The sequence below is a fragment of the Fusarium oxysporum genome, chromosome I (assembly GCF_013085055.1).
Source record: "Fusarium oxysporum Fo47 chromosome I, complete sequence".
Lineage (NCBI taxonomy): Eukaryota > Fungi > Ascomycota > Sordariomycetes > Hypocreales > Nectriaceae > Fusarium > Fusarium oxysporum.
Genome location: NC_072840.1, coordinates 2,361,974 through 2,388,539, shown reverse-complemented (window position 1 = coordinate 2,388,539; position 26,566 = coordinate 2,361,974). Strand labels below are relative to the sequence as shown.

Sequence of the window (26,566 nt, the reverse complement as noted above, 5' to 3'; positions counted from 1 at the left end):
AACCTTGTTTTGACATCAATCACTTGTTGTGGTTGCAGTTAGGTTCTTTGACACCACTACCCTGCACCACGGACGTCATTGATGTCTTAACCAATGTTTCATTATTGGACTTTCTTTTTGCCTTGCTAGCTTAAAAAACATGTGAGAAAAATTAGACCGCAATGCTCATAAATCAACCTCATAAAAATGGTTCTTAAGCCATCAAGATCCTCTTCCAGGTCGTGGCTGAATCCAACATCAACCCCAAACACCGAGCGGGAATCTGATTCCAGGCCGCTTCCGTTGTCGGCAAACTATTCCTTTCCCGCTTGCCTTGTATCCATGGTATATAACTCCACTAGATAATATGCATCATGTCTTTATAACCCTTTTTGTCACTGACCTCACTTGCGCTTGGCATCGTGAACAGCCTTGATAATCTTCTCAACAACAGAAGGATCAGAAAGCTGTGTGTTATGTTAGCTACAAATGCCACTTGAGGTAATTGAAGGAGATGACTTACAGTAGTAATGTCTCCGAGCTGGTCCTCCTCACCAGCAACAATCTTCCTCAATACTCGTCGCATAATCTTGCCACTTCGTGTCTTGGGCATGTCAGGCACGACGTACACCGCCTTGGGAGCAGCGAAAGGACCAATGCTCTTGCGCACTTGGACAATAAGCTCCTTGCGCAGAGCATCACTTGATTCAACGCCCTCTTTGAGATCAACAAAGGCATTCACAGCTTGGCCAGTAAGCTCATCAGCGATGCCGACGACAGCTGCGTCAGCAACAGAGTGGTGCTCCAACAGAGCAGCCTCGATCTCAGCAGTGGACAATCGGTGGCCGCTGACATTGACGACGTCGTCAACGCGACCCCGAATCCAGTAGAAGCCCTCGTGATCTCTAGCAGCTCCGTCTCCAGTGAAGTAATAACCCTTGTAGACATCAAGGTAAGTCTCTCTGTACCGGTTATGGGCTCCCCAGACGGTGCGAGCCATGCTAGGCCAGGACTGCTTAAAGGTCAGTACACCCTCGACGTCGTTTCCGTGAATCTCTTCGCCGGAAACAGGATCGATGAGAGCGGGCTCAACCCCAAAGAAGGGCAAAGAACAACTGCCTGGCTTGGTTGGTGTAATTCCAGCCAAGGGCGTGAGAACATGAGAACCAGACTCGGTTTGCCAGTAAGTCTATGATCAATGTTAGCGGCGGCCACCAAACCGATGCCTATGAAAAACTTACATCAACAATGTGGCACTCCTCCTTTCCAATAACTTCGAAATACCACTTCCAGATCTCGGCGGCGATAGGTTCGCCGACCGAGCCCAGTACGCGAAGGTGAGCGAACTTGCCACGAACATGCTCGTCACCGGCACGCTTCAGCAGTCTCAAAGCGGTGGGGGCAACGTAGAACTGAGTAACGTTGTGTCTCTCGATGATGTCCCAGTATCGCGAAAAGTTGGGGTAGGCAGGTGTACCCTCGAATACAACTGTGGATACACCGAGCATAAGAGGAGCATAAACGACATAGGTGTGACCGGTAATCCAGCCGACATCACCACCACAGAAGTATCTATCGCCCTCGTGGATGTCAAAGACATACTTGCCGGTCATAGCAGCGCCGAGGAGGTACCCGGCGGTTGTATGCAGGACACCCTTAGGCTTGCCAGTGGAGCCGGAGGTATAAAGGAGGAATAGAGGGTCCTCGGAAGCGACAGGCTCGGGAGGGAAGTAGTTGGGCCACTTTTCAACCTCCTCATGCCACCAGAAGTCACGGCCGCTGGTCCAGGGAATTTCTGAGCCAGTACGCTTGTAGACAAGGACGTTCTCAACAGCAGGGCACTGCTTGAGAGCGTCATCAACAATCTTCTTCGTGCCAATCAACTTGCCACCTCGCTTGCCTTCATCAGTTGTGATGACAACCTTGCAGCCGGCGTCGACAACACGGTCGCGGAGAGAGTCGGAAGAGAAACCAGCAAAGATAACGGAGTGCACGGCACCAATACGGACACAGGCCATGAGAGCGATGATGGCCTCGGGAATCATGGGAAGGTAGATAGCAACGGTATCGCCCTTGCGGACACCCATCTGCTTGAGAACCCAGGCGGTACGAGAGACCTCTCGGAGGAGCTCTCCGTAGGTGACATTGCGACCCTCGGTGGGCTCGTCGGCCTCATAAATGATGGCAACACGATCGGGGTCCTTAAAAGCATGACGGTCGACACAGTTGTATGAGGCATTCAGGCGGCCCTCGTTGAAGTAGGAGACATCAGCATTGAGAAGAGAACCACTTCGGGTGGTCTGGAAGTCGCGGTCCCAGGAGATGAGCTCGCGTGCGCGCTCAGCCCAGAACTTCTCGGGTTGAGTGATGGATTCCTTGTAAAGTCGCTTGTATTCTTCGAGGTCTATGAGAGTGGGTCAGCTCATGTTGAGGCTCCGGTGCGGAAGCCGGGATCACTTACTGGCAAGGTGGGGCCGGTGGGGATGCTCTGCCGGGTTGCAAGGTTAGTATGAGCCAGGTAAACGGAGCACGATGGAGTCAAGAATAAGCAAAGAACCACACAGCAGGGTCTAGCGGGAGACACTGCGGCGAGTAATTTTGCCTCAATAGAAAACAAAGGGGCGCAATTGACATACTAGCAAACATGCGCTGAGGAGGGTCTAAGCTGAAAGTTAGCGATGCAGCTCCAACGACAGGTAAAGTTGGTTGCGCAAACTTACGGTAGGTATCAACGAGATGAGCCTCAGCGACTACAGGAGCCTTTGTCTCTTGAGCGGGAGCGGGAGCCTCCTCAGCTCTCAATGAGACAGTTTCGGTGGCTGCAGGAGCGGGAACAGGAGAAGCGACGGCGGCTGGGATGGCACTCTTGGGGAGAGACTCGGGAGCCGAAGTCCTGAGCTCCTGGGGCATTTGGGGTTGCTCGACGGCGGTTGCCATTGTGTCTGTCGCTGGGGGTTGATTTCAAAATAGTTTTTTTTTTCTTCGTTGAGCGTTGCGCCTGCAGGTGCGACGTTGATGGCGGGGTAGCGTGACCGTGTAGCTTGTCAGAACTGCTTGTACTTGCAGGACTCACAGCTTTCGGTGTTGCTGTTCTATCGAGATACAGAGATCGCGCAGTTGAGTTGTAGGTACCTGAATTGGAGGAGAGGTTGGAGAAGACAATGAAGAGTAAAGTAGAGAGGAAGTGTTTAGTTGGATTTAGAGTAGGGGGAGGAGCTGGAGAAATAGTTGAGACGGATCCAAAGGTTTGATGAGGTCCTGCTTGCGGGGGGGAGCTTTCTTTATGGCAAATGGGTCCATCATCATTGGAAGGCCCGGCCGGCTGTTGTGACTTGTCACTGGTACCTGCACCAACTGGGATCAGTCTCAGTGGTGTTGGCACCAAACCCGAGCTGCGGCCGGCGAACCGGGGGGGTCTTGCCGTGATCCTTTCCCCCGAGCCACCTCAAGTCCCGAATAACCAGTAGCGAGTTAGCGACTCACATCCGCTGGAAATTCTGTAATAGTGCATACAACCTGAAAGTTTGATAGTCGTTATTGATCGTCACCAAAGATTCACACTTGAATTCTCGGCATTCAGAGTGGCCAATATCCTAAACACGGCATCTGCCCGTCAGCAATATGAGCCTTGGAAATAAGATGCGACTTGACGTCGGCATTACAAAAATGCCAATGTGATATACATACAAGAACTTGTGGACTGTGGCCGCTACATTTGATACTCTTTTGCCGCGCCATGTATCCTATTATCCTCCCGGCCATTCATCCATATCAGACCGCATCGGTTCTAGCCCGAAGCCCTACGCCCGAGAAAGAATGCATTATTGGTTTCACTAGCTTTTCTGCTTTTGTCTTCCTTATAACACGATGGCCTGAATGCTACCATCTACTTTATTACCATGCTGTCTGGCCTATGCTGGTTTTTCTTGTCATTCTCTACTGGAAACACAGCGCAGATAAAGTTCACTTCGACTTGGTTGAATGATACATGCCGTAATTACGTAGCACTGCCCCCGATAATTAAGGATGGCCGTATCTTCTTCAGGCTTCCACTGGACGTTACCTAGGTAGGCAGCCATAATCATTGACATGTCGCACTCTGTTGTTGGTGATGAATTAAATTAAGAGAAATATACTTGAGATAATAGGTAATGAGATACTAGAGTTTCTACTAGCATTGATACCTTCTCAGCTCTCATTACTGGAGGCTCATGCTGCATAGTAACATGACTTCGAATTTGATATCCTCGACGATGCATTGGCATATCCACCTATCAAGAATTGGCGTCATCAAATCCCTGTACTAGCTAGCTTGCCGAACTATCTGCGGCAGCCGGATAAACAAATGCTTCAAGGTCAACAGAAGATTATTTCTTAAACAGAACCGGTGATGTCAGCCAGCAGACAGAGAGCCAAAGCATGCACAATTAGGTGTGTCATCACCGCCAGAGTAACATTCCGGCTACTATGATTGAGATATTACAGAACATTACTCAGGAAGTATGATTGAACAGCCTTGGGAAGAGATGCATCCACCTCAGGGAGCAAGAAAACTTCAGACCCTAAGTTTAGGTGTCAAAAATAATTAGTCTAAAGGTTAGTTAAGCCTCACCTAAGTTTACCTAAGTCTTTTTGTCATTTAGGATTGAGTTCCTGAAGTTTTCTTGCCTCTCCTTGATCCAAAATGACGGAGCCGCTATGGGGCCGCACACAGAAGAGTACCGATAGCCAAAACGTGTTATGTGATTGATCGTAGTCACGAAGGAGGTGGAGTTTTGGGAGGCCGGCAATATAGTGGAACCCGGTTAAGGCGTTGCATTTCGCCAATGCAGGACAACACTGACCCTGTCTGTCGACAGCGAGCCGAGATCGCTACCACGATGAGTACCCTGTTCGGAGGGTTCAGTGCTCTGGCTCCCAACTGGCGACACTTCCAGCAGTAACGTCTGCAACAGGATATACGGCGTGTTTCCTTATCTACTGGTTGTGCTCTTATTGCCGTTTCGAGGCAATCGGTTTTAATGGGCTTCAATTTGACCCCACATTGTTGCAGCGTGGCAGCTGCAGATGCCCCTCACACGCCCCCCGCATTCGGGGTCAAGATTTGTACAACTTGATTGGCCTATCTTAGCCTCCGACTTCGCCCCTTCATGGCTAAACATTCAGGGTCTAATTCCCTGTGAGTTCCCTCAACAAAGTTGAGTTTGTTAGGACATTTCCGTTGTCCCTCTGCGGGTCTTTGTAGAGAATATTGTATGTACTCTATACTTCCCTCTTTTGGAGAATGTTTTTTACATATTTCTGATGCAGCACCTTTGGTACGGTATTGAAGATTGTGTACCAAAGTGACTCGAACATATATAACACAAATTTGGAGACGAGGACATTGTTCTACGTGCTACTGCATTTATCAACATGTGTACAACATGTGTCTCAAAGATCACTAATTTCATAGATTCTGTAACGAAAAATAAAGGCTAAAGCGATTCTCCGTGTCGCCGCTAGCTTCCCGCAAGATCGCCCATCATGATGACCGTCCCCAATTGGTATCCTCGTGTCAATCTTTCAAGTCAATCCCTGTCCCCATGTTGATCTGTGCCCCAACGGTCGGTTCGACGTGCATCTCATAGCCGAAGCCACTGAACCCCCAAGATTGTGGCTTCGCCCGTAATTCCAGCCACGCTTTAGATCTAGAATGTTGCCGGCTGGCCGTATCTTCGGGACTCGACCGAGATATTGTCATAAAGTGATGCAATCAACGAATGGAACTTGTCCGTTTGCCATGACCGCCTTTCCTTTCCCATGCAGTATCCTGAACTTGCACTCGTTGGAAAGACAGTTCACGCACACACTACGGAGGTCAGATCTGGCTCCTCCTCTCATCCAGCCGGTCTTCCTCATGAGTTCCCGCGGTTATTCTCAGTGGTGAATGCGGCATCACACGGTAAACTTTTGTTTTTCACTAAAGTTACTGAAGAGGATATCGATTACTCCCATATTCGTAGTAAACTAGCTGGCTTAAGTTTTACAGATCTCTTCTCATCCTGGCCGCTAAAGAAACTGAAATAAAAGATATAATAACTTACCAAACAGGCATCTCTATAGTAGACCAACAACGGACTTAGCATGGTAAGTTTGTCAGTATCAGTGATGCTCTCCAACTTGTAGGAAATACCATATAGCCAATAATACTCCTTCCATTTCTCCATGCGTTCTAGCCAGGCACACGGTATCTAAACAAGGTTCCGTTTCCCCATCCTCATCCCCCGCTTCATCATGACCCTCCGTATCGGGCCCGGGGCTCCACGGTATGTTTCTATAGTAAGGTGTTTCAAGTTTGACGTTTAACGAGACCCGTGTGTACTCTTTAGAGCCAATATCTCTTGTTCAGTCACTTCACAATATGACCATGATTCTCCTTTACCAGCTTATATCATGCAGTACATTACAAGAGTTATGACTGGTAGTGAGATAGAGTGAAGCATCGACACGCACGTACCGTCGAGTTCCGTAGATTTTGCTACATCAACCTTCCTAAACGCCGAATATCCTCTAGTATAATTACATATCCATACTCATCAAATACATCTCGACAATTCTCATGAACTTCGCCACGAAAGCTTCCAGATGGAATATAACCTTGGTTCCGGTCTTGATACGATGCTCATAGAAAGCCGCCCACTGAATAACCTCGCCCTTCAATCCATCGTCAATGAGGGCAATCAGCTTGAACGCCAAGGTCTTGAGGATAGTAGTGGGGGGGATGCAGTGTGTCAAGAGGTCGTAAAGCTTTGACCGCACCTGCAGGATCCTGGCTGGCGAGTGTTCTTCCAGGATCTCCTTTGCGATCTGGCCGATAAGGGCCTCCCAATCTGCCGGTGGGATGACTGTGCTATCAGTGACTTTCTCACTATCAATTAGGTTAGTCTTTACTTCACGCCACAGCCATCAACTTCGTTAGGGGAAACGTACTTTTGTGCATGGACGGCTTCGTACATCAAGAGAGCTCGTCGAAGGTTTCGTCCACTCTCCTCCGCTATTCGCTTGTGAAGACCCTCCACAACGGGCCAGCCCTCTTTCTTCGCCGATACGGCTAGCACATCACATATTTCCTCGTGCGTTGGGGCCGCTACTCTGACCAGTAGAGTTCTTGAGCGAATCGGAGCAATAATATTGGCAGTCGAATTCGCCAAGAGGATTAGTCGTAGGTTGGGCGAGTACTTTTCCATCGTTCGTCGCAGAGCTGCTTGTGCATCTCTCGTCAGGTGGTCCGCTTCGTTGATGACCACGACTTTGAACTTTTGCTTCGCTGATTGATCCACCTGTTGCGTTTGCGCAACCTCTTTAAGAAGGTCCTGAACAACAACTCTGTCGTAGTTTCCAACGTCGGATGGTGTGATTTCGAGGTGATAGACGGAGGCGACAATGTTGAACTCGAGCTTGCGATTGCTAGTCGTCTGGAATACTCGAGCATCGATTTTGATCTTCTCCACACCTGGTCCATAGAGCTCCTTCAGCGTAGCGACGATTCGGGTTTTCTTTCCAGCACCTGAAGGTCCGTACACAAGTAAGTGAGGAAAGTCACCGCTCTGGGCCTGAAAGTGATACTAGTCAACAATGCTGCTCATCCAGGCCAGGCTTATTGACTTACAAGAGAGCGAAGACGATCTGACAACTCATTATGGTATGTGAGGGTCTCAAGAGACCGAGGTCGGTGCTTGTCAACAATAAGTGCCATCGTGGAAGCTGCTTGGTCTGGAGATGAGAATTGTGTCGAGACAGCTTTTTGGGAAATGGTGGAAGACGCGTTGTCGCGTAAAGTGGCAGAGTGGATGATGTCTTGAAAATGAAGTGGACCGTGCACAGCATCCAAGTGTGACCGACATCCGTTCAGCAGGCAACGAGCGATAGGATAGGTATTGCACGAATTAAAATTGTTTCGACAAGGAAAAGCATTTATGGTCGCCAAGAAAAGATGAACTTTATCGTCGGTTCTATGCCGTTGTAAGACCATTGAATATAAATCTCATTTTGTTTATTTCCAGAATTAGTAGATCCAGAATTTGGTATTCATACAAGTTACAACAACAGATCTACACCTCTATAATGTACATGGCATTGTCTCATCAGTCTAAATCTCTAGGGGTTGCGGGAAGCTTCAGAAGTGCTCCCGACCAGAGTCTCAGTTGTAGGCGACGAAGCCTCCAGCAGTTCAACGGGAGCAATGTGCCGTCGAGGTCTTTTCAACTCTTCTAGAGTCACGCCGTCCAACTTGGTGATTCCAACCATGGGAGGCTCTCCCTTCTTAACGAATTCCCATTGACCTGAGATTGTGATTAGTTGTGCTCAATAAATAAGGTTGTAAGATATTCACCAGGCAGCTTGTTACCAGCCAAACGGAAAGCATCTCTCACAACTTGCTCGTGAAGTCGTCCTCGGATTTCGAACAGTATCTGGCTAACAGCCATTCGGGTTGCCCAGTGATCGAAGGAACCTTTACCCTTACCCATACGCATCTGTAAAGCCATAAGCCGATGTTCCACCCAAGTCCGGGAGGGCCATCCTTACATCGTTACCGCTGACATATACACCGACGTTACAGTTCTTTCGCTTATACAATCGGTATTTTTGACCTCGAAGTCGCACTTTAATGGTGTCCTCGGCCATCTTCAATTGCTTGGCGCTGATTCTTCGGTGGTGATCCGTCATTCGCAGACCATAGTCGCCCCAAATCACTGTCGTACCCTTGGTCGAACCACCTGTAGCCACACGAGGTCGTCCCTTTGCCATCTTCTTCTTTCGGTTCAGGTTTGGCTCAAGCCAGTTGCCCAACATTGAGGGGGTCGTCGAAAAGGCTCGGACATTTTGAGGTCGTCGAATCGCATCAAGGGTCTTCGAAGATTGCCAAAGAGGGGCGTGAAGTTGTCGCAGAGGCGAAGAGGCACATAACCTCAATCCCTGGAAGGCATTGAGCAATGCCGAGGTGTTAGCGATCTTCATGGCGGCGACCGGAGTTGACTTGAAGCTGCCTCGAACAACGGAGCTCCAGAAAATCTTCCCGATGCCGAAGGTGGGCTGATATTGAGGCCTAAATTTCAAGGCTCACAACCTGGAACCACTTTAGCTCGCAGTCACGGACCTCGCGTCAGCTTCGCGTTTGATAGGAGCTACCGTGCACGTCACTAGACTCGGACTTCTAGGCTGCTCCTTGATTGCCTGGGATTCACGTTACCAATCCTCACCCAGGCAACATTGGCGCATGCCATTAAAACGGTCGATGCACTTCTTCAATCACAAGTAAAACAAGAAGAGAAAAAAGCGAGATCGCCAAAAATGCCTTCTGATATCCGGTCTTTCTTTGGACCCAAGGGTGGTGGCGCCCCAAAACCTGCCCCAAGAAGAGCTGAGGAGCTGGCCAAGAGCAAGCGCACAAGTAAGCCAAACGATACTACTCTTGGACTTACAACGGTACTAATATAAGTTCAGAGGGAAGAAAGGTCGTTGAAGATAGCGACGATGACGAAGATGAAGCACCAGAGTAAGTTGTTTTCCTTCCACTTGTTATTACAACCAAGCTGATCCCAAGTAGAGTGCAAAAGCCTACCACTAAACCCGCACCAAAGAGAAAATCCAAGTTTGTCTTTGACTTCTGTCTTGTCAATTGCCCTCTGATTGACTTTTTACAGGGAGGAGGAAACTAAGGGCGTGGCTATTTCTGCTGATGATTACTTCGCTTCCGCAAAGAACAGCAAGCCTACAAGTTCAGCAACACCCAAAAAGCCTGCTGCAAAGCCTGATATTCCCGTTCGATCAAGTCCCCGAGGAAAACCTACTGCTTCGAAGCCCGCAGCACCAGCGAAGAATGGCAAAGCCCCTGCCACACGAAAATCAACAACCTCTTACTCACGCCACAATGCCGATCAGGATTCTGATGCTTACATGGATGACGGAGACGAAGACGACGAAGATATCTTTGCAGCTGATGCCAAGGGTGGAAGTAAGCGCAAGAATGACGACTACGAGGAGGACGAATCCGAGGATGAGGAACTTCCTAAGCCAAAGCGAATAGCGACCCGAGGCCGCCCATCCGCCGTCAAGAAGGAAGAGAAGGAAGAAGAAGTCAAGCCTGCAGCAAAAGGCAGAAAGCGAAAATCTTTATCCGAAGACTCAGAAGAGTCTGAAGAAGAGGCTCCACGCAAGAAAGCGGCTACAGCCAAACCTAAAGCTGCAGCCAAACCTCGGGCTCCAAGAAAGAAGAATGACGAGCCTGAAGATGATGAGATCAAGGATATTCTCGACAGTGTTGCTACCGTTCGTGCCCCTACACCACCGCCCAAAGATGCCAATGCCAAGTTTGATTGGCGAAAGAACGCATTCGGAGGCGGTAATGCATCTGCTCAGCCAGCTGCAGGTGCAGCTGACCTTCCTGAAGGTGCGGATGAATGCTTGACTGGTCTTAGTTTTGTCTTCACGGGTGTTTTGCAGACCATCAGTCGTGATGAGGGGCAAGCTCTTGTCAAGAGGTATGGTGGTAAAGTTGTCGGTCAGCCAAGCAGCAAGACAAGCTTTGTGGTTTTGGGAGAAGACGCTGGGCCAAGTAAGCTGGCAAAGATTAAGTCTATCGGAATCAAGACAATTGACGAGAACGGACTTTTCGAACTGATCCGCAAACTTCCTGCATTTGGAGGTGGCGGCAAAGGGGCCCAGAAGGCCCAGGAGAAGAAAAAGGCCGAAGAAGACAAAGTCAAGAAACAAGTTGCAGAGATGGAGGCCGAAGAGAAGGCTCGAAAGGCAGAGGCTGCGAAGGCCGCCAAAAAAGCGGCCGCTGCTGGAGGCCCTCCTGTGAAGGCTGCTGCGGCACCCCCCGTTCAGTTACTGACTTCAAAGTATGCGCCCACACAGCTCGGTCATATTTGTGGCAATAAGGCCCAAGTCGAAAAGATCCAAAACTGGCTCAGAAACTGGCCAAAACACAAGAAATACAACTTTCAAAGAAGAGGTGCTGACGGGATGGGTGGCGAGCGCGCCATCATCATCTCTGGACCCCCTGGAATCGGCAAGACAACGGCTGCTCACCTAGCTGCGAAGCTGGAGGGATATGACGTTTTGGAGAGCAACGCAAGTGATACTCGAAGCAAGAAGCTCGTCGAAAACGGAGTGAGCGATGTGATGAACAATACGTCGCTTCTCGGGTACTTTGCTGGCGATGGCAAAGATGTGGATGCAACCAAGAAGAAGATTGTTCTCATCATGGATGAGGTTGACGGTATGTCTGCGGGCGATCGAGGCGGTGTTGGTGCATTGGCAAAGTTCTGCAAAAAGACACAGGTTCCCCTGATACTCATCTGTAACGAGCGAAGACTGCCCAAGATGAAGCCTTTCGACCATGTAGCTTTCGACATCCGATTCAATCGCCCAACGGTGGACCAAGTTCGATCTCGCGTCATGACTATTTGCCATAGAGAAGGGCTCAAGCTTCCTCCTTCTGTGGTAGATGCTCTCATCGAGGGAAGCAACAAAGATATTCGACAGATCATCAATATGATTTCCACGGCGAAACTAGACCAGACAAGTATGGACTTCGACCAGAGCAAGGCCATGTCTAAGGCTTGGGAAAAGCACGTCATCCTTAAACCATGGGACATCTGTCAAAAGATGCTGGCAGGTGGATTGTTCACCCCCGCAAGCAAATCAACACTCAATGACAAGATTGAGCTCTATTTCAACGACCACGAGTTCAGCTATCTTATGATACAAGAGAACTATCTCCGAACAAAACCTATGGCCTTGAATGGAAAGGGGTATAACCAACGCGAGCTCAAGCTCAAAGCTCTCGAACTGTTCGATAATGCAGCAGAGAGCATCAGCGACGGAGACCTTGTCGATCGCATGATTCACGGACCTCAGCAACATTGGAGCTTGATGCCCACACATGCTGTGTTTAGTACTGTCCGCCCCGCCAGCTTTATAGCAGGCCAGCTCATGGGCTCCAACTTCACGTCGTGGTTGGGCAACAATAGCAAGTACGGAAGGTTGGGCAGATCGATTCGAGAGGTTCACTCTCACATGCGCCTCAGATCTTCTGGCGATCATAACGAGATTCGCCAGCAGTACCTTCCTATCCTTTGGACGCAGCTTGTAGATCGTCTACAAAAGCAGGGCAACGAGGCAGTGCCAGAGGTCATTGATCTGATGGACAGTTACTACTTGACTCGTGAAGATTTCGATGCTGTTCAGGAACTCGGTGTCGGACCGATGGACGAGGAACACGTCAAGATTGAGACCAAGACCAAAGCTGCTTTCACCCGAACGTAGGTTGACCATTAACCCATGCTCCGACATGCAACTAACGAGCTCTCTAGATACAATGCAATGAGCCACCCAGTTCCCTTCATGAAGGCCAGCAATGTCGTCGCTCCCAAGGCTCAACCCAAGGAGGTTCCTGATCTTGAGGAAGCTGTCGAAGATGATGATGCCGAGGCAGTCGAGGCACCCGAAGTCGACGAAGAAGATGACGAAATCGATTTTAAGAAGGACAAGTATATCAAAAAACCGAAAGCCAAGAAGGTCACCAAGAAGGCGACCAAGGCTGCTGCCGACGACGAAGAAGAAGACGAGGACAAACCTAAGCGAGGGCGACCCAAGGCCAAGGCTACCAGTGCCAAGGCTAAGGGGAAGAAGTAAATGACGGCCGAGTTTTTACGTAGCATTAGTATAACAGATAATGTTCGGATGTGGTTCATTGTAAGTAAGCTAGAGGCATATCACACTCAGTTGGTGTTTAGTATGGAGGCGAGATCGGGAAAACGGAGTCAACGGTAACGAGCCAGCCCTCGTTGTATTATAGATTTCTAGTAATAACTGAGAAATAGGATTTAGACACTCTGATAAAGAGTAGCCATACTTTGATCTCTGGATAGACTCTGAAGTCTCAGGAATTTGATCAAACAAAGTTACTGCCAGCTGCAGTGTCCCAAGCAACACTGTTCATTGTAGATGGGCATTATCGCATGATCAACTGAAAATTTCTAGTGCTTGTATAATATCTATTGTTTTCATATAGGACTATGGAGCTGCATGTACTGTGTGAATACAGGAGATTCTGTAGGAAGATCGGCCCTGTTGCCCCTGGCAGTGGCACTGAAGCTGCCACCCGCCAGTGCGAACCGCCCATGACCCTATTCCCACTTTGCTTGCCAGTTGCTGCCAGCTGCCAGGGACAGCAGTAGCAGCTAGAATGATTCATGCTCATTGTTTCTAAACAAGCGCTTCCCGCTCCATCATATATATCTTCTGTTCCCTCCGTCTGTTTTCTTCTCTTCTCTTCATCACACTCAACTTCTTCACCCTCACTCAATACTATAACATCATCTCAACACCCTAACATCAACACTTCATCTCACTACAGTAACCAAGTCTCTTCAACCTACCTTGTTGTCATCATCTTCACCCACTGCATTTCTCCCAAACATCTTTCACGATGCAGGGCTCTGCATCCTACCCTGCTGCTCTTGGGAGCAGCAAATGGATCGCGAGCTTCCTAGCTAGGCACCGATATGACGACGGCATCTACGCCCGTACTTCTACCAGTAAGTCGATACCAATATGTTGTCTTCTATCACGTCGAGAGCATCATACTGATATTATGGTAGGACCTTCTTCGCCGCAAGAAGTCAAATTCCGTGACTTTGTCAAGAAGAGTAAAGCTGAGCTGAAAAGTGAGCTTCATACCCACCCCGTCAAAGCATATCAGGAATATACTAGATCATGTACTAACTGGCATTTCAAGATGTATTCTCTGCGAATGAAAAGAAAAAGTCCGAGGCGGGCGCCGATGGTATGGAACTGAGTACTTTGTTTACCTATTTGCTCAACTAACCTTTGCCCTTCTAGAACGACGCAACGCGAACGACACCGGCCCAGAACGAAAGAACAAGAAACTATCCTGGGCAAAAATATTCGATACAAAGTCAGGAAACAAGCTTCATAAGCGAGCAAAGTCCGCTCCGGGTGACATTCACGTCCCACATCAGCTTGATCCTATCACCGAAGTCGGTGAAAGTAGGGAGACACAAGCCGACCTCGTATCTGCCAACACTTCATCACGAAAGCCTGTTGGCGAGAACCATCAGTGCTCTACTAGTCGTCAGACGGACGGCGACGACGTGTCTGTTTTGACAACATGCACAACTATAATCCAGCAAGCTAACCTTCAGGGCGTCTCTGAAGGAAACGCCCGCGATGCCGCTACCAACGATGAAAGCACCGCGATCGGCGGGCGAAACTGTACATCCAACCCATCAACGCATCTCAGCAGTGGAAACTCAAACAACACTGAAGACGAATATCCTTCTCAAGAAGAAAGCGACAACACATCAGATGGCTGTGTAGCCTCAATGACACGTTACGAGCTTCTTACATCTCAAAGAGAATACTTTGTTACTCTACAGAAAGATATTACTCTACAGAGAGAGAAGGCTGAGCGAGAGCGCATTGATCTACGGACATACATTACTAAATAGGAAAAGGATGTTCGACCGGAAGAGAATGCTCGACCGGAAGAGAATGCTCGACAGGAGGAGACTGCTCGACAGGAGGAGAATGTTCTACAGGACGAGAACCCTGGGCAAGAACAGATAAACAACAAAGATCTCACGAGTAAATCGTCGTCAAAATTTTCATTGAGATCTGTCTTGAGTATGTTCATGGGCAGCGACGGGTCTGATGAAGAAGCAAAAGCCAAGAGTGATGGGACCAGAAAGTTGAAACGCAAGGGCCGACTATCTCCTCGATTGAGAACATTGCTGATTGGAAAGACCAAGTCGGAGTCTTCTACCAAGAGCCATTCCCAATCCTCCTCGCAAGATCTCAGCCAGAGTGATGCGCAACTTGCCAATCAAATTGTCGAGTAAGTATTCTTTGCAGATGTATTCAGCGCGGTCGAGAACACTAACAACAGTTTTACAGGCAGGATAGAACATTCAAGGGCCTTGATTGGAAGCTTCCAGTTGGGCAAAACGAAATGGGCCAGCTTATTCGAGAGTTCTCTGGCGACCTCAACACTGCCACGCAGGAAATGGTTCACAAGACCCCTGTTTCCCCAAAGACTCCAAGCCTCCAGTCATATCCGTCAAAGTTTGATGTTTCGATGGACCAAAATCTCCTCCCTCGGCCTGCAATGGCTCCGGCCTTATATTCTCACGACCAAGGCCACAACCAACAAGTGCGCAATGAACCCACTAGCAAAGACGCTCTGGTTGCTAAGGCAGTTCACATGGAGAACAAACAGGCGCAGCTTGTTGAAATCAAGACTCGATCTGACCGAACCATGAACCAAGATACTCGTGGTGACGCCAACCAGAATCAAGTTGCGCAAGAAGTTGGCCGATCAGGCAAAGAACCAGTCGAGCGTGATACAACCAACGGTAAGTTTCCACAAGTCTTTTTCTCGTACAAACTAACAGCTCCTAGACGTTCACCCACCACGGACCTGGCAGCACGGAGGAGACCCTGCAGAGGTCGAGACTGTTGAAGAGGTAAGTTTGCTGTGGTATTGGCTAGGACATCACCGAGATCAGACGTCTGACTGTCAGCTGTAGGCATATGCCCGCCACCGAAGTTCTCTTGCAGTTGTTGATCGAATTCGTAGCGTAGGGCTGCTTGGACCAAACGTCGATGAAACGAAATCGATCGCCGCAGACGAACCGAAAGAGTTGGACGAACAGCGATTGCTGCGAGAGATGAAGGAGGACTTTGAGCTCCCGCCCCATAAAGTCGCCTTCAATGAATCTTTGGTCGCCGCCACGAACAACTCTCAAGTTATCCCGAGTATCGAGCATCAGAACACTAACCTTAGGTGCGAGGGGCAGAAGACCCCAGAACCAAAGGTTGAGCAGACTGACGATGCCAGTGACCAAACTGAGTTGATCCTGACAAGAGCCAGAAGCTCGGACAGATTCGTCCCTGAGGGATTGTATTACCAAGAATCAGTGGACGGCGAATAGTACTACGCCGCCACTGATGACATGGTATCCGAATTACAGGGATTTGAGGAGGAGGAACTCCCAGAGGACTTTACTCCGGGACAACCAGCCACGGAGGCTTTGATGAAGGAGCTCGAGATAGAGAGGCTTGGCGGATTTTTCACAACCCTTCAGAACGTCCGGAACGAAAGCCTTGAGCAATTGATTGGTAAGTTGACACATGCTGCTCTCTCTCATAGACTTACTAAATCGCATAGCTGCTCGCGATCCTAGAGCTGTAGTCACTTGGCGAGATGAAGTTGCCGAGTTGACCTCGAACGGCGGGATGATTCGTAACGACAAAGCAGAACAGCTGTACCAACCAGCTCCTTCAACTGCCGGGAGTGATGGAGCATTGTCTGCCATGAATTACAAGCCAAGTCGTGTAAGTATATTTCCCTTTCTGTCTTTTAGTCTTTGATGCTAATATGAAACTCCAGGCTGAAGTCAAAGCCGCCCTCGCGCACCCAGAAGCGCCCGTCATTCAGGGCTGTAAGCCACGAAGGGTTCTCACCGAATGCGACCGTATCCAGGAATGTATTCACATAGATTCCCTGGCAAAGAACAAATACACCTCTCAGATGCAACCGGCTATGTCCCGATACGAAATCATCCTCGACGAGTGGGATCGAGCAGATGCAGTAGCCTGCATACACAAGCACAACCAGCAGCAGAAGCTGAAGCAACAAGAGGAAGAGAGCGAGGAGGCAGCTCGTCGCCGACGCCTCAAGATCTACCGATCTGTGGAAAGACACATCGTCAAGGGCCGGCGCCTTGCGGTCAAAATCAATCGCGAGGCGACCGCCGCCTTTCAAATGTGCGAGTACTTGGATGAAGAGTACGAGAGGTTGAGGGGGCAAATTCTCCGTTATGCCGAAGATTGTGGCCATGAGCCCATTGACAACCTGCAACACGCCGTCGATCTCATCCGAAAAACGCAGCAGGAAGAGGAAATCACGTACCGCAAGTATGAGGGGTGTGAGTCTGCGGATCCTGAGAGCCCCGAATCCGTGGTGGCTGCTCACTATGGTCGCGATTATCATGAAATCGCTGGTAACCATGTCGATAAGACCGTTGATCCAGCCAACGAGTTCTTTTGATCTCCTACCAACAGAAATGGGAGACGACAAAGCAGAGAAAAGGTGAAAAAAAGAAAGAAAGAAAGAAAGAAAGAAAGAAAGAAAGAAAGAAAGAAAGAAAGAAAGAAAGAAAGAAAGAAAGAAAGACATCTACTGCAGAGAGCCCATCTGACAGGAAGATCCCCTGTTTATTTGAGGCTCTCTTTAAACTACTTGCTTACTTACCACAACATCTCCAGAAGTCACACGATATCTCGACAGCTGGCTCTACATTGGAAACCAAGATTTAACAACCCTACATAAACAACTTGGTGCAGCTATTTAGCGCCCACAGATACCTAGCTATCTCCCTTTTTACCTATTGCTTTTGCCATGAAGTGCAAGACTATTATGATGATACATACCATGATACCCACGATGGGCATACGCCCAAACACGACTTGACGCAGCGATGAGCGCGCGCGCTATTGGCTTTGCCTTTGGTTTGCTTTTATACTTGCTTTTCCCTTTGCGATGTTTGTCTACGAGACTGACCTACGACGATATGGACCAAACGCCCCATCCACTTGCAAAGAGTTGAGACAACACCTACCAATTACTATCATATGAACTTTTGTTCCTACCAGCCACGATGTTGAGATGAGAGGGCATTAAGCGTCCCAAAACCCCAGAAGAGTCCTACAGGATACCGAGCACCGATGGAAGGACGAAGATGAGGATTGCTTGTTTGATTTGTTGGTGTTTTTTTTTTTTTTTTTTTTTTGGAAGTGTCTAACTGTTGGTCAATGGTTGCTGCCCTGAGCTGAAGAAATTAGATCAAGATTGTTAAACCGGCTCTGGTACAGATTGCTAGACTCTGGATTTGAGAGGATGTCTTGGTGAAGAGTAGATACCAGAACCAGACAGGTTAGAATCAGACAGTCAAGACTGATTCGTTGTAAATATTGCTCCTGGTGAAGTGACGCGTGCTAAAGTCTCTTGATGTGAAATAACTATGCTTAGTTATATCATCACCAACGATCCTTTGTGATTATTTGCCTTGAGATCTTGTATTACTCGGTCATTAATTCGTTATCCGCAGGGTATCATAAACAGCGTTCCAAAGCTCCCATCACGCCCCCTCGTGCTTCACTGTAGTATCGCCTTCTTCTTCATGATGCTCCGTCTGATCAGCCTGTTCCGTCTCGCCTTCAGCCTTGCCATCTTTGTCCATGACGTTCTCGAACTGCGACCATAGTGCCTCGACCGAGGAGAATTCGTTGCCGACCTGTGCATCCATTTCTATTAGCTTGGACCTCTTGAAAAAGACTGTTGTTCATACAGCAGTGACTGCCTCGAGAGATCGGTTCAACTTGTTGATATTGGCCAAGACGTGCTCAAAGCTCTGGACAGTATAATGTTAGCATGAACGCTATTGACTACGGGAGACGTAACGTGCCATTGCGATCTCGCCAATCAGAGCCTCACGCTGCTGCTCGAAGTACGTCTTCTCGTGACCGCCCATCGCGGATGCTGACCTTGAGTGGGAGGCCATAACGAATGTATTTCTGTGTGTCCTTTGAAGGCTGTGGAAGGCTGTCGTTGGTTTCAACGCGTTGCGCCAGCGTGAGGAAGTTTTGGCGGGGTTGTTTACTTTACTTTGCAGTGGGTATTTATTCTAATTGGTGGGGCTCGACTCATGAAGCTCTTGAGCCTCTCACAACACACTTCAACAAAACATCAAAGCGACGAATCAGTAGGAGGGACGATACCAGGTTTGCTTGCATTGTCAACTTCGCTTGTCCAATCAATGAAATCAGGTACAGTGTAGGTATATAATTTACATAACACTCAGACCGCTCATGCTGCATAGCCTATCGCCTCAGTTGCGCCAAACTCATGATAGTACTCCTAGATAGAATACGAAGCCTGTCTGACTTCCAATGTATGAATATAAGTCATCCGCATATCGATCTACCTCCTATAGTGATCTGGATGCCTTTCGTACTCATGTGGTCTCAGTCCTCCCCTCATCATGTCCCTTGGGTCTCTTGGATCCCCCCTTGGGTCACCTCGAGGATCTCCTCGTGGATCTCTCGGATCATGGCCGGGATAAACAGGTGCTCCTGGCGGAGGCTGGGGTGGCCCGCGTGAGTCGTAGCTACTGATGGGCGTGTAGCTGCGGCCGGGGATCTCTCGAGGCGGGCCAGGGCCAGGAGTAGAAGCATAACGTGAGTATGGTTGCGGAGGTGGCACTGACTCTGGGCCACGCGACACTGTTGGTGGGTAGCGTCCTTGCATCTGATGCTGCTGCGGCGGCATGCCAGGTCCACTGGCAAAGTAAGAATTACGGCCATCGTCTCTCATGGACATATGGTGAGCTTGCTGAGGCGGAGGCTGTGAAGGTGGTTGTGATGGTGCCCAAGATGGCGCTGGGGTTTGAGGCTTGGACGAGGGATGTTGCGTAGGCCAGGGTTGTTGCTGTTGCTGCTGCGGTGGGGGTTGAGCATTTGGTGGCTGTTGAGATGCCCATCCAGGCGGCTGCTGCATGCTGGAAGGAGGTTGTTGAGGCGGCGGCCATGAAGCCTCGCGGCCACCCTGGGGTACTTCTCGTGCCCGAGAGGCCGATGGATGAAGCGCGTATTGCCCTCCTGGCGATCCGGCATGGGCTGGTTGACCTGCTGCAGCATATGAAGTCGGATATCCCTGGTTCTGGTACTGAGGAGGCCCGGGGGGTCCAGGAGGTCCAGGAGGAGCATATCGATGGCCACTTTGTGGTGAGTTCGTTCGGCTGTGGCTACTGGGTTGGTAAGGATTCTGCCTGTAGTAGTCCCTTTCTGCTGCTGCTTCTAGGGAGACCCCGATGGATGCCCTCGAACTGCCGATGTGCTGAGGCTGAGGGGAATCCGCATATGTTGGCTTGAGGGATGGCATTACTGGGGTTCCTCGACCGTAAGGAGAGTATGACTCTGCCTCGCCCCGTCGCATCTGAGAAGGCGGTGCTGGCCCTGGGAGCGTACGGCCCATGGCCTGGGGCGGAGGAGTAGGTGATGGTCTGGTAGGAGTGCTAGTCACATCACTGACACGCTTGGGTTGTGGAGGAGGATCGTCATTAAGCAGGGACATGATGTTGAGACCTCCCTTACGAGGCTCTGCTGGACGTGGCGCCGCTGCCGGTGGTTGAACTGGAGTGCCAGCTTGGGGTGTTGCCGAGCCATATTGTTCGTGCATCGAACCAGATGACGGTCTATGCTGGAGAGCAGACATGGGGCGGCTGGATGGAGTGTTCATCTGAGGTGATCGAACAGGGGTTTGCTCGCCCATCAGGTTTCGTACCGGCTGCACAGGGGCTTGTTGCTGCATAGGAGGAGCATAAGATGGAGGGCGTCCAGGCTCTTGCGGTGGCCTTGCCAGCGGCTGGCCCCCAAGACTTCCTTGTTGACGATGGCCAAACGGTTCGTAGCGATGCGGCTGTGGGGTCACTTCAGGCTCCTGCTTGACCCGTCTTTCTGACTGTCGAGCCAGTTCGAGCTGCTCCTGTTCGAGCCGCTGTATGTCCATCTTTTGACGTTCCATTTGAGCATTGTGCTCAATCATAGCTTCGCTCCGGGCTGGCTGGAGAGGCTGCGCGGCAGCCAGAGGCCGCTGCTCCCGTGGTTCCGAACCAGGAGGTCTAGAGGAAGCCTTCTGTGGAAGAGGTACCCGGACACTTTGCTCGCGGCCACGCTCTCGCTCGCGCTCGCCGTCGGGAAATCCGAATTGCCGTACAGGTGCTCTTAAAGGCCTTTGTCCTGGTGACATAGTCTGAGTTACTGGCTGGGTTGTTGAATGCTGTCCAATAGGCATGGGTTGCTGTTGGGGTTGGACAAGCGGTTGCTGCGTAACAGGTGCTTGGGCGATGGGGCTACCATACATGCCAAAAGGTTGACCACGAGGGGGTTGAACTGATGGCTCCATCTTGGGTTGCGACGTCTCTCCGTGCAGATCGATACCCGGGGCAACAGCCAACGGCCGGGAAGCTGCAGCTGAACTGTCATATCTCCTACCTCGCCCTCCTGTTGATGGCTGTGGAGGATCGGGCAACTTGTCGCCTATAGCTCTCTTCCTGTCAGCATCCTGGACAAGCACCTCCCACTCGGCCTTGCCCTGATCCTTTTGACGGACGAAGTAATTTTTCACCTATCGAGCGCATTAGTAGTGTACCTACGAGAGACAGTCAGAACTTACCATAACTGCGGTTTTGGAGCCCATATGGGCTGCGATCCCTGTCCAATCCGAGCCGAACGAGCGCAGGAGGTGCGGGAAGTCATTAGATTCAGACACGCTCCAGTAGCTAGATGCCTGAGTAGGCGCTTTGCGCTCTGATGGCGGGTGGGCTAGGTTGAATGTAGCCATTGCAGGCTGAGGCGGTGGGTCAGGCCGAAGTGAAGGCGCTGCCATGACTTCAGAGATGGAGGATGGAGCAACTGACTGCTGTCGTTCGAGGGTTTGGATAGGCTGTTGTTGTGGTTGCTGCTGCTGCTGCTGCTGTACGGAGAAGGGGAGCTGCATACCAGCAGGGTGCTGCTCGAACTGACCTGGGAGACGATGGGACTCGGCGGCTGGAAGTGGAGTTGAAGGACCGTCGGTATTGAGCGCTCTGGAGTTTGACCTCGATCGTCCCTTGCCAGGCCCAGGGGCTGCGGCCAACGTCTGGTTCGCCTTGGCTGCCTTGGGCTCCTTTTCCTTCGGGCCTCTTCGCCTCTTTCTTCCATCCACTTTCTCGGGATGGTCGACCTTCGCGGACCCGCCACGTCTACCAGGTGTCGCATTAGGTGTCGAGTTCTCTGTGTCAACTGGCGGCTGTTCGAAGCCCCATGTAGGCGCAGCCGCTCGTCGTGGTCGTCGCCTCTCGCCATTTTCTCCCGTGTCGTGGTTCTCTTCCGTTTCTCCGTCTCCGTTGCCTAGCTCCGACACCAATGCACTAGATCGTTGCTTCGCTTTGCCCTTTCTGCGCCTCTTAGGCTGCTTCTTGAGTTTCTCCTTCAGATTAAGGTCCTTCTTGTTCATGTAGTAATACTGAATGCAAGAACCGAAATCACGATGCGGAATCGCTTCGGCAACCCGACCCCATTGCTTAGGTGCTTCCAAGTATCTCTTCTCAAACAAGCCGGCTTCTTCCTCAGTGAAGTTATTAACTGGAGGCAAAACCCGCCATGCTGATACCAACCGGTCAACAGGCGTGAATCCGCTCTTGTCGAGGTATTTGGTATTATCCTTCTCTTCCTGGTTCCAAATCATGTTCGGAATGATGGCTTCCTTATCAGTGCGATACTTCTCCTGCTGCATTCTAAGTTCGCGCTCTTTCCTCTCCTCGTCCTCGCGCATTGATGCTTGCAAAACTCGTTCCAAGTCTCTTTCGGTTGCGAAACGACGTCCACGACCACTTCCTTCATGTTTTGGCTCAGGCGTTACGGTGCCTGTAATTTCAATGCCTGTCGACACTGAAAACTTTCCACGACTTTTGACAGCCGCTGGATCATTCGACATTGTAAAATCTAGGTACCGTTCATAGTTGTCCTTATAGATCTTCCTGTCGTGGTCCTGTTCAGCCGACTTTTCCAGATGCATCTTGTCGAGGTGTTCGACCACAAAGTCGTCCAATGTAATGCTGGAGTCGAGGGTCTTTAAGAAAGCACTATCTTTGTCCCAAGGCATGCAGCTGTAGTCAGGTAGACTATCGATTGGAGGCGTGGTCATATACTGTCGAACGGTATCAAGGTTCATAAAAGAATCGTCTTCAGATTCAGTCTCGTCGTCGTCGACCTGTGACGGCGTACTAGGCGGTTTCGATGCTGTTTCCGTCGTTTGCAAAACTACATTCGGGCACACCACAGAAACAGGAGCACCTTCAATTGCGACCTGTCTATGTCCAAGAGCTTCAGCGTTCTCTGTTAGATTCTCGGGGCGAGGTTCAGTAAAAAGTTCTGCAGGTTTCTCCGAAACAGCATCATCTGGTTTTCCTGGAGTAGGCTCAGGGAGGGCTTCGGTTGGCTTTTCCACCAAGGTTTGTGTCGGCTGTACACCATTCGCCTTTGCAGTTATGTCAACTGGCTTGTCCTTGTCAGACTTCTCCTTGTGAGAATCCTCGCACGCCCCCAGAGGTGTTCGTTCCGTCTTCTGAGGCTCAAATGACTCTGTAGGCGCAGTCTCACTTGCTATGGAAGGCACATCCATGGCCTTCTTGTTGGAAGGAGATGGTGGACTTTCATGTGCGACTCGATCAGCCTCAATAGGAGGCTCGTCGATATCCATATCTCCTGACTTTGGTTCAAGTTCGGGTGCAACGAACATCTCGGTATCCTCGTTCTCAGCCTTTTGTACAGGTTTCTCTGCATGATTCTCTTCCGTTTCTTCAGCAGGCTTTCCGATAGACTCTTCGACGGGTTTCTCGACAGGGTTCTCGATACGTTGTTCGTCAGACTTCTCGACATGGCTTTGATCGGGCGTCTCGTCAAGATTCGGAGCAGCCTCTTCGTGGGAACTGTCATCAATCTTCTCGCTAGCTGCCTTCGCAGCATGTTCGACGGGTCTTTCGGTAGTCTCCTGACCAACTTGTGCCGAGGATTCTGGAGTGGGGGCAGCTTCAACAGGCTCCTCAGAACCCTTGACTTGAATAGAATACTCAGGCCCAGGATCCAGCTCGGCCTGTACCTCCTGATGCAGTTCCTTTGGTGGTTCGGAATCAACTTTGTCCGTGCTGCCAACCGCGTCGGCCATTTCCACATCTTCCTTCTTTGCCTGCTCGATAGGTGTCGGGTCATGTATCTTTTCAATGACGCGCTTATTCACTGCCTCCGGTAGTTTTTTCACCATTTTGAGCAGTCCCTCCCCTTCTCCGATTATCTTGACCATTGAGCCGTGAGACAGAGCTGCAAACCGGGCCATGACTTGAGTCGGTAACTTCGGCTTCTCCAGTTTGCTTAGTTCAGCCTCGGTCTTCCCAATCTCCATGTCGAAATAGTCGGCCATATCATCATCGTCGTCAGATTCGGAGTTCTGCTCCACAGGTGCTAGTTTCGGGGGAACTTCGAACCTGACCGCTCTGATTATTGGTTGCGAGCGTTTTCTTCGGGGCGCTTCCTTCGGAGCTTCCCTTGGGTCCCTTGCGCGTAGTTCTGACTCCTGGCCAAATCTGGGCATGTTCTCCATGGTAGGTGAAGGGCCAGATCGATAAGAATCCCGTCTGGAAGCATTAGCAGGTCGTGTATCTCTATCCATCGATGCCCTTGCAGATTGAGACTCCCGTTCGGACTTGACAGTTATTTCTCCAGGTTCCGCGCTATAATTAGTTCGCGCACGATTATCGTAATGTGGTTCCGACTTCGCATCGCTACTACGTGGCCGCCTTTCATCATCGTGATAATGATCATACTGGGAACTACCGCGGCGTAAGGGTGGTCGTTGTTGCACAAAGCTTGGTGACCTCATCAACTTAGGAGAGTCAGGCCCCTTCTTTAGATTGGGATTGATCCACTGCTTGCTAGAAGGCCTTGGTGGCGGCGGCTGCTGGGCTCTGGGACCAACTGGAATCGAGGGGCCATCATGCATCATGCCTTTACCGAGACCGACTGACGGCATTGTTGGGTCGTGTCCCGCTGACGGAGGGCGATCATTGAAAGCGCGGGGGGCTGTCGGCGGGATTTTTGTTGCAGCGCTGGCTGAAACATAACCCTCTCCAACACTCAATCCTCGATTAGGAACGGGTCCGAAAGCAGATGCAGAAGGCGCGGCAGGAGGCGGTGATACCTCTTTGCTGGAAAGTCCCGAGTCGTGTCCGGCATTGGCACGAGCCTCTAATTTGTTTCGGAACAGTTCACGGTCGCGGGGGTCGCGATCGTCTCGAATGTCTCGTCGGGTATCTGGGTCAGCATAGCGATCCATCCGGTCCATCCGGTCCCTGTCATCACGGTCTCTTCCCCAGCGACCTTCCTGAGACCGACTACGCGGGTAGCGATCACCTCTATCATCCATATAAGGCCCTCTGCCGCGACCTCGCTCCGAAGACCAGTCACCCCTCCCACGACCTCGTCCTCGGTGGAAACCCCCACCGCGAGGGTAGGGTGCCATGCCAAACTGGGGATCGGAAGAAGATGATCCTGCCGAGGGAGGTCCTCCATCTCTTGAACCGCGTCGAGATCTATCTGCATCTACTCCCAAAGGACCATCGCGGTCTCGGAAATCTCTTGTTGGTGACCTTGCACGGCCAATAGGTGAGCGTCGTGATCTGAAATCTCTTGGCTCACGCCACTCTCTATCGCGCTCGCGATCCCGGTCGCGTTCACGGCTTCGATCATCATGGTACCGGTCACGGAAATCGATGTCTCTATCTCGACCTCGATCTCGGCTGTCGTCTCTTGAAGACCATCCCCGACCGCGCCCTCGCCCACGACCACCACGAAACTCTCCTCCAAATCCTCCGCCTCGAGGGCCACTAGGCGCATCGATCAAGGCTTTTGGTCCGCGAGGTGGTTCGCGTCGCAATGGGTCACCAAAGTCACGTCCTGGCTGAAACCCGCCATTACCTGCTCGGGCGTCAGATGGTCGGCGTCTGTCTCCGTCGTTGTATTGCGGAGTTCGGTCAAATCGGTCAGGCGAGCGGTCACGGGGTGATCTGGACCGTTCATAGCGTGAGTATCTTGAGGCCCTGGATGGATGAAGTCAGCATGAAGACGATCCCGCAGAGGGCGAACGGCGTAGGGACCGACTCGTGCGGTGATATTTAGAATCTCTCCTTCGCCGCATGACTAGAATTGAAAATTATGGGATGGGGCAATTGTTCGTACATTTCTCAAAGGCCGCAGGAAGCCCCAAGGAAGTGGTTATTTATAGGCAGCCCATGCACCCAGTTATGCAAAAGTCAAAATTATGACACCGAATATCGTGCGCCACGTAAAGATCCGTAAGTTTAACACTGAAGAAATTGACTCGTCGAGATTTACTAAACTTTCGCAGGTCTTGTGTCGCCGTGTCGTACCCAGATCGTTGACGTCGCGTCTCGGTTACCAAAAAACACCCTTAATCCGTCGAATGAATGGGGTATCAAATAAGAAGTCAAAACAGACGTAGAACTTATTAGCGTTATTATATGCGAGCACCGTGTCCGAGACAAGTAAATCGCGATGAAATGAGGGTCGATATGCAAAGGCGACAGTACCTTTTGCGATAGAGGGATGGTTGGATGTAGGTTGAAGGTTTGAGGATCGAAGTCAAGCCTCAGGCGTGCATTTGGATCCTAGGGGCCTAAGCTTAAGCGACCCCATCCTGCAAATTGGAATGGACACACTGTCGTGTGGCGCTTAGTGGTGGATGGAAGGGCTCCTCAGCGAATGTCCAGGGGCCTTGACCCAGAATTGCCGTGAGACGCTAGACCCCAAATAGATCTGCCAGTCGGAGGGATACATGCACGCCCATTTTTGAAGCCCCGATGGACCCCGCCGTTTTTTTCAATGTGGAGCCCGGAGCCGT

At 50.5% G+C, this 26,566-nt stretch overlaps 7 protein-coding genes across 7 annotated transcripts; 2 read left to right on the top strand and 5 right to left on the bottom strand.

Moving 5' to 3' along the window:
- Nucleotides 1–41: 41 nt before the first annotated feature.
- Nucleotides 42–3,218, bottom strand: FOBCDRAFT_211082 (uncharacterized protein). The gene is made up of 6 exons (XM_031181480.3): nucleotides 2,700–3,218; nucleotides 2,616–2,639; nucleotides 2,441–2,467; nucleotides 1,221–2,383; nucleotides 503–1,168; nucleotides 42–446 (listed from the first exon to the last, which is right to left on the bottom strand). Exons 1-6 carry the CDS (start codon nucleotides 2,914–2,916, stop codon nucleotides 384–386), a joined length of 2,160 nt encoding a protein of 719 aa, XP_031042248.2. The 5' UTR covers nucleotides 2,917–3,218; the 3' UTR covers nucleotides 42–383.
- Nucleotides 3,219–6,282: 3,064 nt separating this feature from the next.
- Nucleotides 6,283–7,781, bottom strand: FOBCDRAFT_211077 (P-loop containing nucleoside triphosphate hydrolase protein). The gene is made up of 3 exons (XM_031181479.3): nucleotides 7,631–7,781; nucleotides 6,952–7,574; nucleotides 6,283–6,889 (listed from the first exon to the last, which is right to left on the bottom strand). Exons 1-3 carry the CDS (start codon nucleotides 7,715–7,717, stop codon nucleotides 6,541–6,543), a joined length of 1,059 nt encoding a protein of 352 aa, XP_031042247.2. The 5' UTR covers nucleotides 7,718–7,781; the 3' UTR covers nucleotides 6,283–6,540.
- Nucleotides 7,782–7,930: 149 nt separating this feature from the next.
- FOBCDRAFT_211075 (mitochondrial 54S ribosomal protein YmL47) lies at nucleotides 7,931–9,005 on the bottom strand. Its single transcript, XM_031181478.3, has 3 exons — nucleotides 8,548–9,005; nucleotides 8,354–8,495; nucleotides 7,931–8,303 (listed from the first exon to the last, which is right to left on the bottom strand). Exons 1-3 carry the CDS (start codon nucleotides 8,977–8,979, stop codon nucleotides 8,119–8,121), a joined length of 759 nt encoding a protein of 252 aa, XP_031042246.2. The 5' UTR covers nucleotides 8,980–9,005; the 3' UTR covers nucleotides 7,931–8,118.
- A 151-nt stretch (nucleotides 9,006–9,156) lies between these two features.
- FOBCDRAFT_211073 (replication factor RFC1 C terminal domain-containing protein) lies at nucleotides 9,157–13,008 on the top strand. Its single transcript, XM_059609324.1, has 5 exons — nucleotides 9,157–9,412; nucleotides 9,466–9,517; nucleotides 9,569–9,613; nucleotides 9,666–12,290; nucleotides 12,342–13,008. Exons 1-5 carry the CDS (start codon nucleotides 9,313–9,315, stop codon nucleotides 12,661–12,663), a joined length of 3,144 nt encoding a protein of 1,047 aa, XP_059463815.1. The 5' UTR covers nucleotides 9,157–9,312; the 3' UTR covers nucleotides 12,664–13,008.
- A 451-nt stretch (nucleotides 13,009–13,459) lies between these two features.
- On the top strand, nucleotides 13,460–17,169 carry FOBCDRAFT_255390 (uncharacterized protein; the record flags this gene model as incomplete). The annotated part of the gene is made up of 11 exons (XM_059611165.1): nucleotides 13,460–13,568; nucleotides 13,632–13,697; nucleotides 13,769–13,816; nucleotides 13,873–14,366; nucleotides 14,502–14,887; nucleotides 14,947–15,404; nucleotides 15,451–15,515; nucleotides 15,579–15,968; nucleotides 16,023–16,170; nucleotides 16,202–16,386; nucleotides 16,442–17,169. The coding sequence occupies 11 exons, from the start codon at nucleotides 13,460–13,462 to the stop codon at nucleotides 17,099–17,101; spliced, it is 3,009 nt and encodes a 1,002-aa protein (XP_059463814.1). The 3' UTR covers nucleotides 17,102–17,169.
- A 652-nt stretch (nucleotides 17,170–17,821) lies between these two features.
- FOBCDRAFT_211067 (DASH complex subunit Dad1-domain-containing protein) lies at nucleotides 17,822–18,700 on the bottom strand. Its single transcript, XM_059609323.1, has 3 exons — nucleotides 18,519–18,700; nucleotides 18,402–18,464; nucleotides 17,822–18,347 (listed from the first exon to the last, which is right to left on the bottom strand). The coding sequence occupies exons 1-3, from the start codon at nucleotides 18,612–18,614 to the stop codon at nucleotides 18,192–18,194; spliced, it is 315 nt and encodes a 104-aa protein (XP_059463813.1). The 5' UTR covers nucleotides 18,615–18,700; the 3' UTR covers nucleotides 17,822–18,191.
- A 116-nt stretch (nucleotides 18,701–18,816) lies between these two features.
- Nucleotides 18,817–26,286, bottom strand: FOBCDRAFT_211065 (uncharacterized protein). The gene is made up of 3 exons (XM_059609322.1): nucleotides 25,885–26,286; nucleotides 21,287–25,745; nucleotides 18,817–21,238 (listed from the first exon to the last, which is right to left on the bottom strand). Coding segments are annotated over exons 1-3 (6,666 nt in total). The 5' UTR covers nucleotides 25,887–26,286; the 3' UTR covers nucleotides 18,817–19,033.
- Nucleotides 26,287–26,566: the final 280 nt, after the last annotated feature.

What these genes read in the sequence shown, in the direction of transcription:
- FOBCDRAFT_211082 (XM_031181480.3), bottom strand. Translation starts at nt 2,916, where the DNA reads ATGGCAACCGCCGTCGAGCAACCCCAAATGCCCCAGGAGCTCAGGACT. An exon ending in TCATCTCGTTGATACCTACC is followed by an intron (nt 2,640 to 2,699) that starts GTAAGTTTGCGC and finishes CTTTCAGCTTAG; the next exon opens with ACCCTCCTCAGCGCATGTTT. An exon ending in AGGAGTGCCACATTGTTGAT is followed by an intron (nt 1,169 to 1,220) that starts GTAAGTTTTTCA and finishes CATTGATCATAG; the next exon opens with ACTTACTGGCAAACCGAGTC.
- FOBCDRAFT_211077 (XM_031181479.3), bottom strand. Translation starts at nt 7,717, where the DNA reads ATGGCACTTATTGTTGACAAGCACCGACCTCGGTCTCTTGAGACCCTC. An exon ending in CAGATCGTCTTCGCTCTCTT is followed by an intron (nt 7,575 to 7,630) that starts GTAAGTCAATAA and finishes TATCACTTTCAG; the next exon opens with GCCCAGAGCGGTGACTTTCC. An exon ending in GAAGCCGTCCATGCACAAAA is followed by an intron (nt 6,890 to 6,951) that starts GTACGTTTCCCC and finishes CCTAATTGATAG; the next exon opens with TGAGAAAGTCACTGATAGCA.
- FOBCDRAFT_211075 (XM_031181478.3), bottom strand. Translation starts at nt 8,979, where the DNA reads ATGAAGATCGCTAACACCTCGGCATTGCTCAATGCCTTCCAGGGATTG. An exon ending in TATATGTCAGCGGTAACGAT is followed by an intron (nt 8,496 to 8,547) that starts GTAAGGATGGCC and finishes ATGGCTTTACAG; the next exon opens with ATGCGTATGGGTAAGGGTAA. An exon ending in GGCTGGTAACAAGCTGCCTG is followed by an intron (nt 8,304 to 8,353) that starts GTGAATATCTTA and finishes TCACAATCTCAG; the next exon opens with GTCAATGGGAATTCGTTAAG.
- FOBCDRAFT_211073 (XM_059609324.1), top strand. Translation starts at nt 9,313, where the DNA reads ATGCCTTCTGATATCCGGTCTTTCTTTGGACCCAAGGGTGGTGGCGCC. An exon ending in GCACCAAAGAGAAAATCCAA is followed by an intron (nt 9,614 to 9,665) that starts GTTTGTCTTTGA and finishes GACTTTTTACAG; the next exon opens with GGAGGAGGAAACTAAGGGCG. An exon ending in AAAGCTGCTTTCACCCGAAC is followed by an intron (nt 12,291 to 12,341) that starts GTAGGTTGACCA and finishes CGAGCTCTCTAG; the next exon opens with ATACAATGCAATGAGCCACC.
- FOBCDRAFT_211067 (XM_059609323.1), bottom strand. Translation starts at nt 18,614, where the DNA reads ATGGCCTCCCACTCAAGGTCAGCATCCGCGATGGGCGGTCACGAGAAG. An exon ending in TGATTGGCGAGATCGCAATG is followed by an intron (nt 18,465 to 18,518) that starts GCACGTTACGTC and finishes TATACTGTCCAG; the next exon opens with AGCTTTGAGCACGTCTTGGC. An exon ending in CTCTCGAGGCAGTCACTGCT is followed by an intron (nt 18,348 to 18,401) that starts GTATGAACAACA and finishes ATGGATGCACAG; the next exon opens with GTCGGCAACGAATTCTCCTC.
- FOBCDRAFT_211065 (XM_059609322.1), bottom strand. An exon ending in GCTCCAAAACCGCAGTTATG is followed by an intron (nt 21,239 to 21,286) that starts GTAAGTTCTGAC and finishes TGCGCTCGATAG; the next exon opens with GTGAAAAATTACTTCGTCCG.